We start from the raw sequence: 21,305 nt of genomic DNA on the forward strand, positions 1-21,305 counted from the left end.
ACAAATACAACTACTATACAGGTGATGATGTAATTAGAGTTTGTCACCTCCATCATTGTCTCTGTGGCATTACTCCACCCCTTCATGACCTTTGGGGCTGTGTCCTCAGTTTGCATATTGTGTCCCAGGACTTTACCCTGTCTGTGTCTAGCATTGTGTCCAGCCCTCATAAATAGTCATCACATAAATAAAGCCATGGGGTCACTCCTGGGGCATTTGGCCACTTCTGCTCATGGACAACCATCTTCTGTCTGTACTTTCCTTGAAGACAACAATTTGTTCATTTCTGAAGCCTTTGCATATGGTAAGGGTTCAATCAGCAGGTGTGATGACTTCTTCCCAAGTCGTGAGCTGAGACCCAGGGTCCACTGGTTCTGATTCTCTTTCTGCCATTAACTTAGACAGTTTCCTCCCATGGGGGAGAGGCACATACAGCATGATGCTGTGTCGGTGCCCTGTCCTGACAATCTAATGGCACCATTGCTACAGGAACAAACTAAGAGAGAGGAGAGCAAGTTATACTTGAAAGGGTTGACAAGATTTGGGGACATGGGCATTGCTTTCCATTTTCTATATGTTACAAAGTCTTGGGGCCAGGGTATGAGGCACTTGGTCAATATTCTAGAGTAGGCAGATGTTTGGCTGTTTCATCCTACGTGGCCTTGTGTGAGGAATGAAGACGGAACAGGGACCGTATCACTGTTTCTTGGTGTTAAGAATGGATGGAGGAAGTCATCAGTCCTTAAAGATGCTGGGGATTCATGGACCCCTTAGAAGGGCGTGCTGGGCTGTGGGTGACTTCCTCAGTGTCTCCAAACCCACAGAGGTTCCTTGGACAGGCAAGGATCTCTGTGTATTCCTCTGGCTCTCAGTGCTGCTCTGTGCCAGTCCTTCAAGCCTCCCCAGTTCCCAAATGGAGTATTTCACTAAGGTTTCTGCAGGGCTCCTTTTCCTCCAGCTTGAGATGAGCTGGGGAAGGCTGGGGGCGGGGCAAGTCTATTAATATCCCTTTCTCAGCTGATTAACTCTCCATTAATTTTCACTCCATTTCTAAGCTGAGCAGGGGGAACAAGCTAATGGGCCCAGGCAGAATGAGGTGGCCAGCTCCAATGATATCCAAAGGCGCCTACAGGGCAGCCAGGGGGCCTGGAAGGAGCCAGGACAGTGTGCATGAGGTGGCACTTCTCCTAGCCTCACCCAGCCATTCCAGAGCCAGGCAGCTCAGGGAGAGGGGGCGAAGAACATGTCTTTTGTTAGTCATTGTCGCTTACATCTCCACCCCAGGCCTGTGCTCTGTAAGCTAGGGTTCTCTCATCCTTGGCCCTGCCCTGGCTTGCTATGTGGCTTTGGCAGGTCTTTGTTCTGGGGCTTCAGTCCACCTGCGGAAAGAATGGTAGGTAGGCTTCCCAAGGAACACCAGATGGGACTGCTTGAGGTTGCTGCCTAGAGCCCTCCTGTGTCACCAGGACTCTAGCATGAAGTCATCCATGGCACAGATGAGCTGGAACACACACACCACTTGTTTGACACCCCCTGGCCACTGGATGATCCTTAAAACCCTTACGGTTCTGCTATGTGATAACTTATGGCACCCTTGGAATTCTCATTCCACCCAGCACCCTGAGTGACTTCTCTAGAACCTGAGAAACTGAAGTCAGCCAGTCTGTTTCCCTCGTTCAGCAATTTTGCTGCTTCCCACATCTCAGGCTTGGAGCTAGGAGAGGCCCTGGGTTATGTCCCCCACTTGTGAAGGTTCAGTGAAGGGAAGCACCTTGTTTGGGGCCACCTGGTGGCAGAGTTTCATGTGGTCATCCTCCAAATATCACTGGGTCCAAGTTCCAGGTTCTTCATTGCCCATCAAGCTAGCAAGATGTTCTGAACATAGAACATAGGCAGTCATACCTGAGGATTGGGGGAGTCTTGGGGAGGGGGAAGCCACTCGAGTCTCATAGCTTCCTAGACTCAGAGTCCACGGAGCCCTGGCTCAGACCCACTAACCACTTCTTTTGACTTTTTTTTTTTTTTATTTTTTATTCTTAGCTCTGTTCTAAAAATTGCAAACACGTTTATTCTCCTCTCCCCAAGTCCCTGTTTGAGTTACTCAGCTGACTGTAAGGTTACAGCCTGGAACAGATTTAGTGCAGCCAAAGGCCATCACGAGATGTGTATTTCAGATGAACTTCCTGAAGAAAGGATAAACAGCTGGACCGGGATGGGAAAGTGTGCCTTGGAAGGGAGCATGTGACAGCCTGTGCTTCTGCCAGCACAGACCCAGGGAATCAGGGTTTCTGACTGGGGCGCTTAGCCTAATCTAGAAACAGTGTGGTTGGTGTCCCCAACCTCAAGCTTGGGACTTGGGCCTAGGCACCTCAGAGGTTGGAGACAGCAGGGAAGGTGGGGCTCTGGTTCATTTGTTCACAGGCACATGGTCCAAACTCTGACTCTGCCTGATGCTTGCTGGGTGACTAGTCTTCTCTGCAAAATAGAGACTAGAAGCATGCTCCCTTCACATGGGTGCTGTGTGAGCACCTAGGTGCTATCAGCTGAGCTTTCTGGTCCCTTTCATGCCTAGGCCTTTACCCTGGGTTGCCCCTTAGCCTGAACCTTGTTTTTTCAGCCTTTTGCTTAGCTACTGTTTGGAGAAGGTTCTTGAAAACTCTAGGCAGCCTGCAATCTTCTTGTTTTTTTGTTTTGTTTTGTTTTTTCCTATCCTAGCTTCCTCCAGCCTCTCTCTAGTTCTGAAGTGTACTCCCTTGTTTTCTTGTCTGGCTCCACTCATCACCAAAAGCCATTCTCTAGGATGTCAGGGGTATGGTGGTCATGGTGTGCTGATGACTACAAACCAGGTGTCATACAGCATGCAATGGGGAGGGAAGAGAGGAGATGAAGTGGGGGCTGGTTCCCATCACTGTCGCTGGAACGGTGTTGTTGTGGAATATTAGTTCAAGGTGTATTACATTCGTTTATGCTGTGAAATATTTGTTTAATGATGCAAGGATGTGTTGCATTTTTTAATGTTGCATTTGATTAACTCTGTGAAGCTGTGTTACTTTGCCTGTCTAAAACACCTGATTGGTCTAATAAAGACCTGAATGACCAATAGCTAGGCAGGAGAGAGAAATAGATGGGGCTTCCAAGCAAAGATAATAAATGGAAGAAGAAGAAGAGGGAGGAACTAGAAAAGGAGAGGAGGACACCAGGGGCCAGCCACCCAGCCACACTACTAGCCACAGAGTAAGAAGGAAAGAAAAGAATATAGAACAGAGAAAGGTAAAAGCCCAGAGGCCAAAGGTAGAAAGGATAATTTAAGAAAAGCTGGCTAGAAACAAGCAAGCCAAGCTAAGGCCAGACGTTCATAAGTAAGAAAAAAATCTCCATGGGTGCTAGGTGATGGGCCCCCAAAGAGTAAAAAAAACAAAAACAAACCAACAATAGGTGGTAGTATAGTTATATTGAGCATAGCATATCAAGGAATAAGTACTTGCTTTGTTCTAGGCCACTCACTGCTTTCTAAGCACCTAACCTGCAACCCCAACCCCTATCCTCAACAAGAACTCCTTGGAGTAAGTCCTGACTGGCATCCACCAGGCAGGTGAGGACTAACTTGCCTAAGAACACACAGTTAGTAAAAGTGGTCTCTGTGAGTCGGCAGCTCCGAAGCCCAGCACCCACCACCTCTCCCTGAGTGAGCAAGAGAAGAAGTCCCAGGATCCCATCGAAAGCCCAAGCAGGTTTCCATTGTTCTAGTTCTGATTACCACAGTTGAACTCTGGGGTATCCAGTCTACCTTCTCTGGGCCTCATGGTTCAAGGGGCTGGGACCCTGCTCCCAGAGATGGAGAGGGGCTTGAGTCTCTGATAGAAGAAGAAGGTGTTTTCAAGTAGGCTGCCTTCTGTCCAGTTCACAGCTCAATGAGCAGCAGGGCCAGGACTGGGACTCCAGGCAAGGCCCTTCCCATAGCCTGCTTATCAAATTCCATGGTTCTTGGAGTTGGCAATCTGTTTACTGACCATGTGATATTCCAGGAACATGGAACAGACCTGTCGGGATAAGGGGCAAGGGTGGGGGTGGCAAGAGGATAGTGGTGGTACATCGGGGTATGCAGAACAGGTTTCTTTCCTGAAGACAGCCAGGTCTCCCACAGTGACTAGCCCTCTCCCCTCTTTTTCTTCTATCCAGATTGACATTGAGAATGAAGCTCTCTTGGCTGCGCTCACCAAGACCCTGGATGACATCCCTGAAGACGATGTGGGGCTGGCTGCCTTCCCGGGGCTGGATGAAGGAGATACACCATCCTGTGGCCCAGCTTCACCTGCCCCCTTATCTGCACCCCCCAGCCCCGCCCTGGAGAGGCTTCTGTCCCCAGTGTCTGAAGTGGATGAGCTTTCACTGGTGAGGGCTGTGGCCTGGGGCTGGTATCACACTGTAGAACTGTGAGGGCTGAGTTGTCAGTTCCAGCTGAGTCTGAGTCCCTGAGCATCAGGGCATGGTTTCTGTGGAGAGCCTGAGGTGCAAAGCCTTGCTGGGCCTTTACCCTTCCTGCCTAGACAATGGCATTAGGCTTGGTTCTATTTCTGTTTTAAACCTTAAAATTACACGCATTTTTATGAAGATAACACACTTAGGATAAAAACCCAAGCAGGAAACAGAAACGTGGACGGTTAAAAGCAAAATCTTCCTAGTCCTCTCACAATTGCCTTTTCCTTCCCCAGAGGTAACCATGGTTACAGATCTGTTACATGACTTTCCTCTTCACCTATTTTTTTTTCAAACTACAAAACCAACAGAACCTGCATTATAGACTGTTTTCTGCACCTTGCTTCCTCAAAGCAGTGTGTCCTGGAAACCCTTCAGATGAGTATGGAGCTTTGCCTCCTCCTTGTTGGCTGTGCAGTACTTCCAGGTAAGGATGTGCCATCATTTAACCATTCCCCTGCTGATGGACATCCGTTGCTGACCGTTCCATTGTCACACACAGTATTACAGTCATTGGTTGCCTCGTGTGAGTAGATAAATTCCAGAAAGGCAAATTCTGGGTTTGTGGATTTTTCAGTTCCAATAGATCCTTGTAGATTATGCTTCAAAGAGATTGGGTCAGTTTTCACACTAATGAATGTATGTTAAATGTGTTCTGTATGAGTGTGTGTAGAATGTATGTGGAAATTTGGGGAGTAGATACAGGCTCAGATTGGTCTTGCAGGGGTCTGGACCTCCCAGCTTACTTCGGACACTTTCCCTGGACTCTGGCTGAGGACACCAATGCCCAGGCATGTGGTCAGCTTTGTACAGATGCAGGGGTTTCTCATTTTCTTTGGAGCTGCAGCTTCTTGGGTTGCTGAGACCCAGCTGGGGATCTAGAGCCTGTCAGAACTGAGAGAGCTCTTAGATCCTGGAAAGGCCCTCCATGAGCTTTGAGTTCTGCTCTGGGGAAAGTAAGGCCTAGGGGAAGAGTCACATGGTAAGTTGGTGTGCCAACCAAGTTAGACCCCATGTGTACTGACTTGTATATTGAGGCCCTGTGCCTTCTCTTCTGCTGCCTTTGAGGGCCCACAGCACTGGGGAGACATTTACCAAGTGTCTGCTGGATTCCACCAGAGTTTGTGTTCCGTCTCACGTTATGGCTCCCTCTTGTGGGGTCCTGCGTCCTTCCACACTGGAAGAGGCCACTTAGATTTGAATTTCAGCCCTGCCAATGAGAGCCTGTGGGTCCTTAGGCACACACCTTCCCTTGGCCTCCAGTGACTCAGCTTTCTGATCCATGGGAGTAGATAAAAGGCCCAGGTCAAAGACTGTCAGGAGAATTACAGTGGGTAATGCCTGGGGAACGTTTAGAACAGTGCTTAGCACAGGCACACCTAAGACACTGGCTGACTCGGAGCCCTGAAAAGGCCATTAGCAATATGAATTCTCAGTGATATTTTTGTACCAGACCACTGCAGGAAGCCTTGTCAAGGAAAAGAGCAACCCCTGCTGGTCACAGGTTGTACTTGTCCCAAGCCTTCAATTTTGCCTACGCTATACACTCACTGGTGGCCTGAGTGATTCTGTTTTCCCCACACTGGGTTAGGCTTATGGAAAGTAAGCTAAATGTCAAGTCTCCCAGCATATTGATAGTTCTGGAGGGGCCCAGAGAAGTCATGCAGACCCTAGGCCTTGCCGTGGATTCCAGAGAACTAGCCTGTGGACTTGGAAGACTAGTGAGCCTCTTTTAGGTCTGTGTGTTTTATGAGGTCAGCAGTGTCTCTCAGTGTCAGCAGTTGGACTCTCAGAAGTGTTAAAAAAAGAAGTCTCAGATCCATTGATTTTGGGGTGTCATCCCCTGCCCTCATCTTGTGTCATCGCAGAGAAGGAAATAGATTGCTCGGGGTATTAACTGGAAATGGAGCCAAAGTGGACTAAAACCAGATCTCTTCCCTTTAGTCTGGGTTGCAAAGTGGTGTGTGTGTGTGTGTGTGTGTGTGTGTGGTTTGCAGTCTAGGTAAGGTGTCAGGGATCCTCAGCTACTCGGTGTGTAGGGTCAGGCCTTTCTCTAACTCTTGGGTCTTTGGAGCTCTCTGCTGGAGTGCTGGGAAGGTGTGCTCCCCAGGAAATACTTGGTGCTATAGTACAATCCCGGAACACTTCTCACCTTGTTCTCACCTTGGCTGCAGTGGAGCCTGAAGATATTTTTCTTCAGCCTCTTCACACTCAGGGTGGATGAACTGTGCACCTGCCAGCAGAGGAGCTTCGGCAGTCTTTATTTTAAGAGTTATCTGAGGGTTATAGGGCAGCTCAATAGTTGGAGTGCTTGCCTGGCACATATGAAGCCCATAAAACTCAATTTTAGGATTTTACTGATAAAGATTCGGGAGTCAGATACTGGGGTGAAAACCTGCTAGCTCAGAGAGGCCAGGAGCTGACCTTCCTTCCTTTGCTGACATTCCAGAAAGAGGGCTTTTCTCTTCCACTCTCCCAAACCAAAAAGGCCATCAAACTCAAAGTCCCTCCCTACTACTTCCTGCTCTGGATCCACCTCTTGACCAAGGTTGATTTTATTTAATTAGTGTAATCCTGTAACAACCCTGCCCCCACACACAAAAAGTGTGTGTGTGGGGGAGAACAAACTAAAGGTTAGCATTCTTTTACTAGTTGAGTGTGTTGGAGGTAACATGTACCTTGTATATATGATTATATATATATTTTGATTTTTGAGACAGAGTTTCTCTGTGTAGCTTTGGAGCCTATCCTGGCACTCACTCTGGAGACCAGGCTGGCCTCGAACTGATCCGCCTGCCTCTACCTCCCAAGTGCTGGGATTAAAGGCGTGTGCCACCAAAGCCCGACATATATATTCTTATATGATTAAAGCCCACTCATGAAGGCTCACAAGAGATTGGTGAGAGTTGCCTCTGGGATGAAGAAAGGACCTTGAGAAGGAAGGAGAGTTTCTTTTAATTGTCTACCTTTTAATATCACACACACGCACACGCACACGATGTCATAGACAAAGGGGAATCCTCTATGGAGCATCATTTTGGTATCTAACCTCTCCATCTGTGTATCTATGTGTTCGTACAAGTGTGTCCATTACAGGCACATGGAGTAAATTGACACCATCCTAGCAGTAAATGAGCAGGCAGCGCCCAGACCTTCTCTCTTGGGTCACTGACTGTGCTATTTGTGGGGTAGTGGTGTTTGGGAGTTTGGTAGATCAAAACTTGTTTTCTGCATTACCTGGTCTCCTTGGGGTCTCTGGCCCCGGCCAGGGTGTGGTCAGCTGGCATGTGGTGCCCTCTGTCTCTGAGTGTGCTTGGCCCTAGTCTCTTCCCCTCTTCCCCTCTTCCCAGCTGCAGAAGCTCCTCCTGTCCACATCCTCCCCAACAGCAAGCTCTGACGCTCTGAAGGAGGGGGCCACCTGGTCCCAGGCCAGCCTCAGGTCCAGAAGTCAGCGGCCTTGTGTCAAGGTATTTCTGCATATGCCCAGAAGTGACCTGGGCCCCCAGGTGGCTGTCAGCTGTGGCTAGAAGTGGCAGATTAAGTCTACCTCAGTTTCTCCCTCTGTCCTCACACAGCCCTGGCTGAGCCAGAATCCTGGGCACTACGCCTCCAAAGCAGCATATTTCCCACACTCAGCCTATTAGATATTGACACAGATCTTTACACACGTCAGAGCAGGGACAGAAGGGTGTGGTCCCTTCAGGGCTTATAATCTAATGGGGGACAGATGGGAACAGGATCCTCACTGGTTATGGAGGCCATAGTCCAGTTCATACTGAAGTTTTAGGATTTCTTTTCTGAGGAGCCGCTGGCCACTTTAAAGCCTTGCACACAATAGGGTGACATCCATACCTGTACTGGCCCTATTTTTTTGAAGGCTCTGCAGAGGCTCCAAGGTTGAGAGCCCTGTAGAAGTCTGGCTATCTCTTTCTTCCTCAGCAACTCAGTTTGCCAGGTACCAGCCCTGCTGGAGGCTGGGGTGAAGTGAAGGAACAGGCCATTCCCACAGTCCTGGGAAAAGATGCTGGCTCTGCTGGCTGCCAGAAAAGGCAAAGGGAGAAGCTTTGTGCCCCTCTCTGCTCACCCTGGCTTATTTCCTCCTCCAGGTGGACAGCACCCAGGACAAGAAGACCCCCATGCTTCGGTCTCAGAGTCGGCCTTGTACGGAACTACATAAGCACCTCACCTCGGTGCTGCCCTGCCCCAAAGTGAAAGCCTGCTCCCCAGCCCCACGCCCAAGTCCTCAGCTCCTCTCCAAGAAGGATGAGGAGGTGGGGGAGGATTGCCCAAGCCCCTGGCCAGCTCCAGCCTCTCCCCAAGACTCCCTAGCACAGCACAGGGCCAGCCCCAGCTGTGCCCAGGCTCCCCAGGAGGATGTGAGGTCCATGGTACAGCTCATTCGCTACATGCACACCTACTGCCTGCCCCAGAGGAAGTTTCCCCAGCGGGCCACACAGCTGGCCCCCCAGCCCTGCAGCAGCCCCTCCAGGCAGGTCCCACCCCAGTCCCGGCATCCCCCCAAAGCCTTCTGGACTGAGTTTTCCATCCTAAGGGAACTTCTGGCTCAAGATGTCCTCTGTGATGTCAGCAAGCCCTACCGCCTGGCCACACCTGTCTATGCTTCCCTCACACCCAAGTCCAGGCCCAGGCCCCCCAAAGACAGTCAGGCCTCCCCTGCCCACTCTGCCATGGCTGAAGAAGTGAGAATCTCTGCTTCCCCCAAGAGCACTGGGCCTAGACCCAGCCTGCGCCCTCTGAGGCTGGAAGTGAAGAGAGATGTTAGTCAGCCTGCCAGGCAAAAGCAGGAGGAGGATGAGGAGGAAGAAGAGGAAGAAGAGGAGGAAGAAGAAAAAGAGGAAGAGGAAGAGGAGTGGGGCAGGAAGAGACCAGGGCGTGGCCTGCCATGGACCAAACTAGGGAGGAAGTCGGACAGTTCTGTGTGCCCCGTGCGGCGTTCCAGGAGACTGAATCCAGAGCTGGGCCCCTGGCTGACATTCACTGACGAGCCCTTAGGTGCTCTGCCCTCGATGTGCCTGGCTACAGACACCCACAACCTGGAGGAGGAACTGGGCAGCCTCACAGACAATAGTGAAGACCAGCAACTCCCCCAGAGATCCCAGATCCCAGCCTTGGAAAGCCCCTGTGAGAGTGGGTGTGGGGACACAGATGAGGACCCAAGCTGCCCACGGCCCCCTTCCAGAGGTAGTCTGTGGCCCACAGGAGAGGGTGGGGTGGGCATAGTATCCCTACTGGGAGCTGGGAGTGCTGCATTCAAGCCCTCATTTTTAGGCGTTGAATGAGGCTCCTTCTGGCTGTCCACTGCCCTTTCTGTACAATGGGGTATTGGGCAGATCATCAAGAAAACACCTGCTCTTCTTCGAGATTTTCATCATGCCTATCAAAAGCACTGCTTAATGAACAAAGGACAAGAGGCCTGCCTCCATGAGGATAGGGGGGAAGGTCAATAAAAAAGTAAACAAAGCTAGGCATGGTGATAAACACAGTCCTTAGGCAGGGGCAGGAAGATGGAGTTTGAAGCCAGCCGGGGATCTCCTACACATGGAGATCTGTTCCAAATTCAAAACAAAACAAAACAACAGAGACTGAGGCCCAAGGCTCAGAGCTGTTTAGTAAAGGACCTCTCACTAGAACCATCTAGAATCACAGCTTGGGCGCTGGGGCCTAGGGCTCAGAATGCCTGGCCACTGAGCTGCACTGCTTGGCCGGCGGGGGTTGTACCTGAACATTTCCCTAGATGGCCAAGGCCTTGTGTCATATTAAAGGGCAGCTGTGCATGGTACCCCTGGAAAGGGGAGGACTCCCCAAAGGGGAAAGTTTGTGATGGTGTGTATGGGAAATCTTATGTTCTTTCTTTCTTTCTTCTCTTCTTGTCTTTCCAGACTCCCCCAGGTGCCTCACGTTGGCCTTGTCACAAAGGTAGATTTTTTTTTTTTTTTTAGAAATTATTGATATATTATTCTGTGAGATTAAGACTTGTGCATTAGGTGGGAGGTCAGGAGCCCTTGAGCCCAGCTCTGCCCTGGGCCCTGCCCTGGTTGCCATCTCTAGCCCTCAGGGTCCAGACCCCTTCCAAAGGGCATGTTTTAAAGAGGTGCCCTCTGCAAACTGAGGGGAAAGATGGAGGGACAAGCCATTTCATAAGCTGTCATCTCCAGGACTCTGCAAAGTGTTCTCTGGGGTGGGGACTGGAGACCGACAATGCTGTGGGACTAGAAGCAAGTTCCTTCCCTCTGGGCCTTAGTTGCTCCATCTATAAAGCAAGGAGTCTACATCAATCTTTGCCTGTACCTTCCCCAAATTGTGTGACTTGAGTTTCTTTAACAGCCAGAATGGGCCCCCTCAGCAAGTTCTCTCTAGGCTCCTTTCCATGGCAGAACCAGGATCTCTCACAGTGTCCTTTGCTTCCCTCAAATTCTGGGGCCCTGGAAGCCTCCTACTGACCTGCCTTTTCCCTTTCTATTCTCTCTGCCTCTACCAGCGACCCCCTTGGCAAGAAGAGCTTTGAGGAGGCCTTGACGGTGGAGCTTTGTGGCACGGCAGGTGAGCTAGGGGTCCAGCTGGTGGGATGCCTGTGGGGAGCTCGCAAGGCACTGGGCAGAAGCGCTTCTGACCACTGCCTCATGAACTACCCTGGCTAGCATGGGGAGCATGATGGGAGGAGGGTCAAGGCCCAGGGCCAGCCCTTCCACTGCTGGTACCAGCAGCTGAGATGATACTGAGGTCAGGAAACAAAGACACAGCTCTGGAGGAGACCTCTCAGGAGCATTTCATATGCTCATTTAAAAGTCTGAGCAGAACCCAGCTCATTTAAGAGGGTCAGCGTAGCCTGGTTAGACTGGAATACACAGCACAGGGGGCCACTGGAGGGTTGGAGGACCAACAGGCATTAGGAAGACAAAGAAGGGTGTGCTTAGCCAAAGAATTGGCACAAGTAAAGACGTGACAGAAGAGAAGTATAGGGTGCATCTGAGTTGTGTTCCCAAAGGGAACAAATAGGGATGAAGGAAGAGAATCCCCAAAGGACCAAAGCACAGAGGTGCCTGGCGCCTGTCTTATAGACTTTGGAAGAGAGAAAGGAGTAAGCATTTTAGCAAGTCCCTGTGGTGCACTGGGGAGAACAGAAGACAAAGTCAGATCCCGTAGCATCAGGGACACTGAGTGGGTGGTTTTATCAGTGATGCCTGCCTGCTCTGTGCTGGGGTATCGTGATGCAGGGCTCTTTAATCGGTTGGCGGTAGAACAGGAACAGATATCTCTGACCTGGACACATTAGCTGCCGTTACCAAGTCCAAAGGGATGGCCAGTGCCTCTCATTTCATGCCATCTCCTAAGAACAGGAGGACTCTTGGGCTGCATACAGGATTAGGCAGCAGTGTGGCCACCAGTTAGTGACGCCTGCCATCCACCTATAGGAATGTTGTGGCATGCAGCCACTTCTTTGTCCTCTCAAGCGGAACTCTTGTTGTCCTCTAAGGAGACCTGCCTTTTCCTCACCTGTTTCTCCTCTTGCCTGGGTAGGACTCACTCCACCCACCACACCTCCATATAAACCCATGGAGGAGGACTCCTTCAAGCCGGACACCAAGCACAGCCCAGGCCAAGACACAGCTCCCAGCCTCCCCTCCCCTGAGGCTCTTCAGCTCCCAGCCACCACAGGGGCCTCCCATAAGCTGCCCAAGAGGCACCCGGAGCGAAGTGAGCTCCTGTCCCACTTGCAGCATGCCACAGCCCAGCCAGTCTCCCAGGCTGGACAGAAGCGTCCCTTCTCCTGCTCCTTTGGAGACCATGACTACTGCCAGGTGCTCAGGCCAGAGGCTGCCCTGCAGAGGAAGGTGCTGCGGTCCTGGGAGCCAGTTGGGGTCCATCTTGAGGACTGGCCCCAGCAGGATGCCTCCCTGACAACTGAGACAAAGGCCCCTAGGAGGGAGGCAGAACAGAGCTGTGATTCTATCCCCAAGGACAGCACACAGCTGAGAGACCATGAGATCCGTGCCAGCCTCACAAAGCACTTTGGGCTGCTAGAGACAGCTCTGGAGGACGAAGACCTGGCTTCATGTAAAAGCCCGGAGTATGACACCGTGTTTGAGGACAGCAGCAGCAGCAGTGGCGAGAGCAGCTTCCTGCTGGAGGAGGAGGAGGAGGAGGGAGGGGAGGATGATGATGAAGGAGAGGACTCAGGGGTCAGCCTTCCCTGCTCTGACCACTGCCCCTACCAGAGCCCACCCAGTAAGGCCAGCCGGCAGCTCTGTTCCCGAAGCCGTTCCAGCTCTGGCTCCTCATCCTGTAGCTCCTGGTCACCAGCCACCCGGAAGAACTTCAGGTATGTTTGATGGTCCTGGGGAACGGGGGTTATCTGAACACCCACTAGGTGCTAGAGGGGAGGAGCCCTAGGAACTTGCTTTGAAACTAGAGTTTCATCTCCGCATGTGGCCCCAGCCCTAGTCAGAAGCCATGAGACTGGCTTCTCAAGAGTTGGGCTGTGTGGAGCAAGTCAAGTCTGGCAGGGACTATGGGAAAGAAAGAAACCCCACCTTCTGGCCACCTGTGACTTTGAAGCCCAATGAGCTTGGCCCTTGTTTTCTACTTTGTATTTGTCAAGAGATAGATTTTATTTGTTTGTTTGTTTGTTTGTTTGTTTTTTCTGAGGCAATGTTTTCTGTGCAACAGTCCTGGCTGTCTTGGAACTCGTTTTGTAGACCAGGCTGACCTCGAACTCACTGAGATCCTCCTGGTTCTGCCTCCGGAGTGTTAGGATTAATGTCATGTGCCACCACCAACCAGCTAAGAGATAGTTATTTTTATGGAAACACACAGACCCACATAGTTGAAAAGCAACATGACGCTGATGTGTTAAAGAAAGATAGGAGTAATCTCAATCTATGTTCTGAAAAACATCCAGATGAAAACAATGCTGAAGTTTACTCTTAGGCTTAGTCCTACATTATTTGCTGCTGTGAGAAGACTCTTAAAAAGCCTGGTGTGGGGCTGGAGAGATGGCTCAGTGGTTAAGAGCACTGAGTACTCTTCCAGCGGTCCTAACTAAGTTCAATTCCCAACAACCACATGGTAGTTCACAGCCATCTATAGCAGGATCTGATGCCCTCTGTTGGCAAGCAGAGCACCTGTACATAAAATATATATAAATAGATTAAAAATTTTAAAGAGCCCAGTGGGGAGATGGTGTATCATGAGCCAGTTTAAGCATCCCATCTTTGAGCACTGGACCTAGAAAGAGGTTTCTATTGCTGTGATAAACACCAAGAAAAGCCAGGTAGTGCTGGCACATGCCTTTAATCCTAGCACTTGAGAGGCAGAGCCAAGCAGATCTCTGTGAGTTCAAGGCTAGCCTGGTCTACTAAGTGAGTTCCAGGACAGCCAGGGCTGTTACACAGAGAAACCTTGTCTTGAAAAACCAAATCAAACAAACAAACAAAACAACAGCAACAAACACTGTGACAAAAAGCAACTTGGAGAGGAAAGGGTTCAGGTCACTGAGGGACGTCAGGGCGGGAATTCAAGGCAGGAACCTGGAGGCAGATTTTGGGGAGAGCAGTTCCTACTTGCTCTGATCATAACAGGTAATGGAACCAACTTTGTCCTGGGGAGGCTCCAGAAAGATTTGGGAAGTTCCCAGCCCTGTGCTTGAAGTTTGCATGGGTGGCCACTAGGTGGTACTCTTCAGCCTGGAGCAGAGTCATGGAGTCATCTTGGGATTTGCTAGGATGCTACTGGGGAGTCAGGGGTATGCTGAGCATCTGAGTCTGTGGGTGTGGATAATTGCATTTCTAACAAGCTCTCAAAGCACTGTACTCAGAGGTCAGAGTTAAGATCTTATAGATACCTTTCCTTAGATTCAGCTTTGTATGCAAACATCTCTACGAGCTACTCTTAGCTCCTTGAGGACCCCAAAAAACAAAGGCCCCTCTCCTCATCAAACTCCACATAAACATAAGTTTCAGAGGGTTCATGAATGCCCCACAAACCAATGTGAAGAAGTGTTGAGCTATGTGTTAACTGCAAATGGCTTCCCCTGAAGTTCTGCTTACAGGCAGTTGTCTCCCAGAACTCTCAAGGCTTGCTTTCTGGTTCTTTTATCCTTTCCCGGGAGGTTGCTGAGATGCCCCTGACTGTGAAGGTCTGTTCCTAATGCCACTGGAGTGTTGATCCCATTCCCTGGGGCCAGCACTAGACTTCCTAATCACATCCTTTCTCACCTAGCCCATGGATTTGAACAGGGTCTGCATTCCAGAGCCCCAAAAGTTGAGACCAGAGCTTCCTTGAGACTATAGGTTCCCTATTTTCTCTTCTCAGATGTAGGCCCAGTATAGGCCTGGCCGTTTCTGTTCATTGGACAGAGTAAACTATGTATTTGGCGAGGCTGGGAAACCACCTCTCTGTTTTCTCTAGACAGACTTTCTTTCCCTTGGCCATCAACAAGAAATGCATTGAGGCCAGTTGAATAACACCAACTCAATCCCATGACTTCCAGTCTCCATCTGGAAGGAAGGCCCACCAACTGTAGTCTCAATGAATGATAATCCTTGACTGCATAACACTTGAAAGTTAGCAAGTCACACCGCCTTCTGTTATCCTATTTAGTTAGGATTCACTGATGAAGTTGGAGAACACATGTGTTTCTTATCCCCATTTTATAGATGAGGAAACTGAGGCCAGAGAAGATAAATAGAAAAAAAAAATGAGCAGTACCAATCTAAGCACTTACGTAATTTTTTTTTTACTGCTCACAAATGACCAAGGAGGTGGGCACAGTTGGGTGTATACCTATTTTGCAGATGAAGAAGTAAGTTGAGAAGGTTGGTAGACTGACCCAAGTTCACCCTCCATAGGGAGGTGGTAGAACCAGGGCTTAAGCTCAGGCTGTGTGGCTCAAAGGCTCATGTTCTTATCCTCTATGCTGCATGTTTTAAAGACTCATGTGGGGCGGGGCAGGGCAGGCCCTGGGTGGGGCTGCATCCCTGAGAGGACGAGAGATGATGAGCTCTACAGTGGGCATGGCTGTTCCAGGCTAGAGTAGGAACCACCAGAAAGCAGTGGTTCTAGAGTAGACCTGACTCCAGCTCTGGCTTCTCCCATTTCTAGTTTTGGGCAAGTCCTAGCTGGAACCTGAGCCTCTGACTTTCTTTTGGAAAATGGGAATAATTTGAGATTTTTTCTGATCCAGTCAATAAGGCAAGGAAGTGAAAGGGCTTTCAATCCCTAACAGCAGAGAAAGGTGAGGCCTGGAAGGTCAGGGCCAGAATTAATTAGCACAGGGTGATTCCTAGGGGTCTCCGCCTGGCAGCCTGCAGAGGATGCCTGACCAGTGTCCAGCCCCACAGAGTGAGGGCTGGGTTTCTGAAAGAGAGAGACTGAGCGCTGTGCCTTGCTTGTTCACTGACAGACGTGAGAACAGAGGGCCCTGTTCAGATGGAACCCCACGCGCCCGGCATGCCAGGAAGCGGCGGGAAAAGGCCATCGTAAGTGATCTGGGGTCCCTGGGCCTGGAGTAAATGGGGGCAAGCCAGGGGCATCAGGAAATGCTAAGCCTACCAGCCTCCATCCTCTGCCTGGAGAATAATGGGCTGTAGCCTACATGTAGGACACAACTATTTATCTTATTTGAAAGTAACAAGGGTAGCCAAAAGCCATTAAAGGTAGCACCATGCAAAGCTAGCTCTTGACTGGCCTTGGTATGCAGTGGGTAGCCACTGAGGACTCAGCCTGAGGGACTCTGAAAGGATCCAAACAAAAGATGGTGGGGGTCAAGCAGAGATAGGCTGGGTGGGCCAGGTCACAAACTGCAACTTCTGTATGACTTGGGGCAAAGTGCCCGGCATCCTTGAGCCTCAGTTTATTCATCTGTACACAGGGGAGTTGGGCCTTATGTTTCATAACGGGTCCTTCAACAAGTCTGTTCCATCCTCCACACACCTTGAGGATCTTCTGGGAGCCTGCAGTCTGCATGGGCCAGCCAGCTGTTTCATAGCACTAGAAAGGAGGGAGGGAAGGTATAACAGAAACACAAAAGGACAAACAGCCTCACTGGATGCCATGCTTTGGGAGGTGGGCATGTGGGGGGTACACAGACCCCAGAGGTGCACAGTGTGTATAACAGGTACTTAAAACTGTAGGTAAAACAGTGGTATATACCTTTAATCTCCACACTCAGGAGGCAGAGACAGGTGGATCACTGTGAGTTCAAGGCCAGCCTGGTCTACAGAGTGAGTTCCAGGACAGCCAGGGCTGTTACATAGAGAAACCCTGTCTCAAAAACAAAACAAACAAACAAAAGCTATAGGCAAGACCAGGAATGGTGACACATACTTTTAATTCCAGCACTTGGGATGTGGGGCTCTGTCCACACAGACAGGTTGATTTCTATCCATTCAAAGACAACTGGTTTGTAGGGGTCAGAGTACACTGGAAGAAGAGATAATGAGACGGGCATTAGGACCATGGGAGCCACCATTTTATCTTTGAGTTTACCAATGACAGATGTCAGGTTTACATAGTGGGTTCCAGGCCAGCCTGAGCTACATAGTGAGACCCTATCTCAAACAAAACCAAGCCACAGGTGAACACAGTCTTCTTGGGTTCAGTGGTTTGACACACCTGGCATAACCCTAGGCTTCAAGTGACAGCAGTATAGAGACAATAAATTAAGTCCCTAATTCCTGTGGTTGAGACAGAAAGGAGAGAAAGACAACAGACTCATAAACAAAGAAAAACCAATGGGACTAAGAGTTGGTATAATTTTCCTGAGATTGATAGAGTCCTGACTAGAATTTGGACCATTGGGATAGCATGTTTACATTGGTGACTTAGGAGAGCGATCCTTAAGGAGCTTGGGGCTAAAGAGGTTATCAAAAGTGTTCAGGGTCCAAGGTCTGGGGTATGGGCAGACATTCAGGAAGTTATCAGGAGTCTGGGGGGCAGGGCTTTCTCTATGCACCTGGATGAACTCCATGACCATGTGTGAGGTCCTGTTGTGAAGCCTCACTCTGGGGTTTCTTTCCTGCCATCCATGGTTGGTGGATGGGCTGTGTAAAGAGTTGCTGGCTGTGCACAAAGAAAGCCTGTCTAGACCACACACTGTCTCAACCCACCAGAGCAGGTATCCAGGCAACAGCCCCAAGTCCAGCAAATCACAGGTCTCAAAAGAAAGGCAGGAGGTTGCAGCCTGGCCTCCCTGATCGTCTCCCATGCCTGTCCACTGGCGTCTAGTATATAGCTAAACTCTCCTGAAGGTGACTTGTGGGGCATGGTGTCTATGTCATGGCTTCATCCAGCTTTCCCTGGTAAGCTCAAAGATAAAATGGTGGCTCCCTTGGCCCTAATACCTGTCTCATTATCTTTCCTTTCGGTGTACTCTGACCCCACACACCACCAGGTCCCCAGTGTGTCCTCAGCAGCTTGCAGGTTCAACACAGTGCTGGGCAGAGCATGTCTCACGGTGCTTCCCCTGGGGCTGCTTCTCTTGTGCTCAGTGCTCCCTGCCCCAACAAGGACAGGCCCTTTGGTTGTCATGGTCCTCTTTCTGACCCCAGCAATGTTACTGCTCAGCCAGGCCTAGACCGAGACTCCCTGAGAGTAATAACGGGGCCCTTCTCTGTCCTCCTTCTCGAGCAGGGTGAAGGCCGTGTGGTATACGTTCGAAATCTCTCCAGTGACATGAGCTCTCGGGAGTTAAAGAAGCGCTTCGAGGTGTTTGGCGAGATAGTAGAGTGCCAGGTGCTGACGAGAAGTAAGAGGTGAGCCCAGATCAGCCATTACAGATGGGAGGGGGGCAGGGAGCGGACAGGGACACAGGTGGGAGAAGGACCATGATGAATCCTGCTGATGAGTGACCCAGTGCCAGATAGTTCCATGCCATCTGTCATCTAAACATTTGGCACTACTAAAACCCAGCCATTCTGCTGCTTTCTTTTCTGGGGGATCTTAGACAAGTTAATTAACAGGGAAGAGCTGGAGCCCACAGACACTTCAAGGCCTTTGTTCAAACTGCCATGCAGGCCAGGAAGTGCCCTTTGGCAGTTTGAAGATGTGCACTTGTTTTGGGGCCTCACTGTGGGGCTTCTCCATGTTACTCACAGGCCTCCCTTCCTCTGCAGCAAGTCCTGGGCCTGCAATCTGCTAAGTAACCCTAGCTTGTCCTCATTCACCTAGCAGAGCAGGTTTTTATCTGTAAAGGAATCTGCAAAAAGCCAAGTCGCCTATAAACATTCAATGTAGATGCCTCAGGTTTTTCAAATTATCCGCTATCATACCTGCAGAGTAAGTTACTGGGATTTTTTAAATTCTGATTTAACAGAAATAATCATCATAAAAATCTTTAGCCATAAAGTTATCTCTTGTATTGCTGTCATTCCATGCCTCATATCCATTTAGATGGCTACTGCTCTAGTTTGCTTTCCATTGCTATGATAAACACCATGACCAAAAGCAACTGAGGGAGGAAAGGGTTTATTTCAGCTTACTGCTTAGTCCATTGTGAAGGGAAGTCAGGACAGGGACTCAAAGCAGGAACTGAAGCAAAGGCCATGGATGAAAGCTTCTCACTGCTCTTGTTCCCCATGGCTTGTTCAGCCTGTTTTCTTATACAATCTAGGACACCAGCCCCAGGGACACTACCTCCCACAATGGGTCGGGTCCTCCCAGGTCAATAATTGATCAAGAAAATGCCCTATAAGCTTGCCTACAGGCCAATTTAATGGGGACAGTTACTCCACTGAGGTTCTTTCTTCCCACCTGACTCTAGCTTGTGTCAAGTTAACAGAAGCTAACCACCATACTACTATTAAAGTAAAAGCAGAGAAAAGCTGGTAAGGATGTGGAAAAAAATGGAACTCAAGTGTCTTAGTTAGGGTTTCTATCACTGTAAAGAGACACCATGACCACAGCAACTCTAATAAAGGAAAACATTTATTTGGGGCTGGCTTTCAGTTCCAGGGGTTTCATGGTAGGGCATGGCATGCAGGCAGACATGGTGCTGGAGAAGGAACTGAGAATTCTACATAGGGATCTGCAGGTAGCAGGAAGAGAAACAGAGACAACACTGGTCAGGCATGAGCATCTGAGACCTCAAAACCCACCTCCAGTGACACACTTCCTCCAACAAGGCCACACCTCCTAATAGTGCCACTCTCAATGGATCAAGCATTCAAACACAAGACTCTGTGGGGGCCATACCTATTCAAATCACCATACCAAGTAAGGTATTAGTGGACTATAAACTGACATCACTAATACTGGAAAACATATAGCAGTTTCTTAAAATAAGTATAGAACTATTATGTGATCTAGCAATTCTACTTATGGGTATATAGTAATATATTCAAAAGAATTGCAAACAGCATTACAAAGAGATATTGGTTACCCATGTTCATAGCTCACAACAGCAGAGAGGTGAGAATAATCCAAATAAAGTGTATATGTATAATGGAGCATTATAAAGTCCTAAGGAAGAAGCAAAGCATGTTTCACATAGATGAATACAGTATATATGGATATCCATTAAACACAGTATGCTGAGGGAATGGTCTAGTCACAAGAAGACCAATGCTGCTATGTGTAGTGGCGTCTTGGTCCCAAGTGGACTTGAGGTGGTGACCACACCTGCACTCACACAATGATGGTAAATAACCGCCGAATTCTTCCTGCTCTTGGAGATGCAGCCTCTGCCCTTCAGGATGCTCCAACCACAACCCAAGAGAGAGAGAGAGCCAGTTCTTCCTCTTTCTTATAAGGGGTCATGCCCACACACCTGAAGTCACTCCATAAGGTGTGGCCACCACTCCAATTCCACTGTCAGAGCAAGATGCCACTACAGTTATATTTACACTTATATCATGTGCCTAATAGAAACGGAAAGTGAAATGATTGTTGCTGGAGGCCCAGGGATAAAATGGAGATACCATTTAATGGATATAGGTTTACTATTTAGAAGATGGAATATTTTCTGTAGATCACACCAGGTGTGGCATGGATGGCAGTGCAGACCTGCAATCCCAGCATTTGAAAGCTAGGATCGTGAGGACTGCGAGTTTGGGGACAGCTTTGGTTATAGAGTGAGTTCAAGCCTGACTACACAAAATTGAAACATCTCACATAAAGGTGATTTAGCACCAGGGATCACATGCCTTTAATCCCAGCACTAGGGAGATGGAGACAGGAGGATGGCTGGGTGGAGAAAGGAATATAAGGAGGACGAGACAGAAATTGATAGCCTTTTACCTTTGAGGATTTGTGGAGACAGGATTGCCATTTCGGCTGAGTAGAGGTAAGATCTACCAGCTTGGCTGCTTTGCTTCTGTGATCTTCAGCTTGAAGCCTGAGCCCCAATATTTGTCTATGGGTCTTTTTATTTATTGTGCTACAGTGTGTAGGCTCCTTAAGGGGAGTCTGGACAGATAACTATTTTCAGACATTCATAGAGGGAGAAGGTTTCAAGTTTGGCCTTGACTGGGAAAAGCACCAGTACTCATGGTTCCTGTAACTGCTTGATAGGACTCTCGAGTCATTGGCCTATCCTGAGTGGTAGGGGCTCAGGGAGGTTGTGTGTCCAAGGACGCTTGGCTTATTGGTAGAGCTGAAGTATCAGAGCATTGCTGACTGGAGGGCTCCCTTGTCTAGGCAGGCTTGTGTCTTGGTTGCTTCTAGAGCTCTAAGCTTGTCTTAGCAGCTAAGAGATCCCTGGGGAGCAGAAGTCACTGTCACTGTGCCAGCAGACATATGGGATAGACCTCTGGGGTTTAGCTTTGGGTGTTAGGTTCATCCTTGAATAAATTGCCATGTTCAGGGAAGTACTG

At 49.4% G+C, this 21,305-nt stretch overlaps 1 protein-coding gene across 2 annotated transcripts in view; it reads left to right on the top strand.

Annotated features, from left to right (window-relative positions):
- Ppargc1b (PPARG coactivator 1 beta) overlaps positions 1–21,305 on the top strand; it is a 113,081-nt gene that overhangs the window by 82,627 nt on the left and 9,149 nt on the right. Inside the window, exons 3-10 of one of the 2 annotated variants that reach the window (XM_027402796.2) lie at positions 4,180–4,392; positions 7,827–7,943; positions 8,583–9,678; positions 10,377–10,413; positions 10,976–11,037; positions 12,016–12,817; positions 15,899–15,974; positions 18,127–18,248. In XM_027402796.2, the coding sequence (XP_027258597.1) occupies positions 4,180–4,392; positions 7,827–7,943; positions 8,583–9,678; positions 10,377–10,413; positions 10,976–11,037; positions 12,016–12,817; positions 15,899–15,974; positions 18,127–18,248 (2,525 nt within the window). The remainder of the gene's footprint in view (positions 1–4,179; positions 4,393–7,826; positions 7,944–8,582; positions 9,679–10,376; positions 10,414–10,975; positions 11,038–12,015; positions 12,818–15,898; positions 15,975–18,126; positions 18,249–21,305) is intronic. The other variant, XM_027402797.2, reaches the window with a different exon arrangement.

This window comes from Cricetulus griseus, chromosome 2, assembly GCF_003668045.3.
Source record: "Cricetulus griseus strain 17A/GY chromosome 2, alternate assembly CriGri-PICRH-1.0, whole genome shotgun sequence".
Classification (NCBI taxonomy): Eukaryota; Metazoa; Chordata; class Mammalia; order Rodentia; family Cricetidae; genus Cricetulus; species Cricetulus griseus.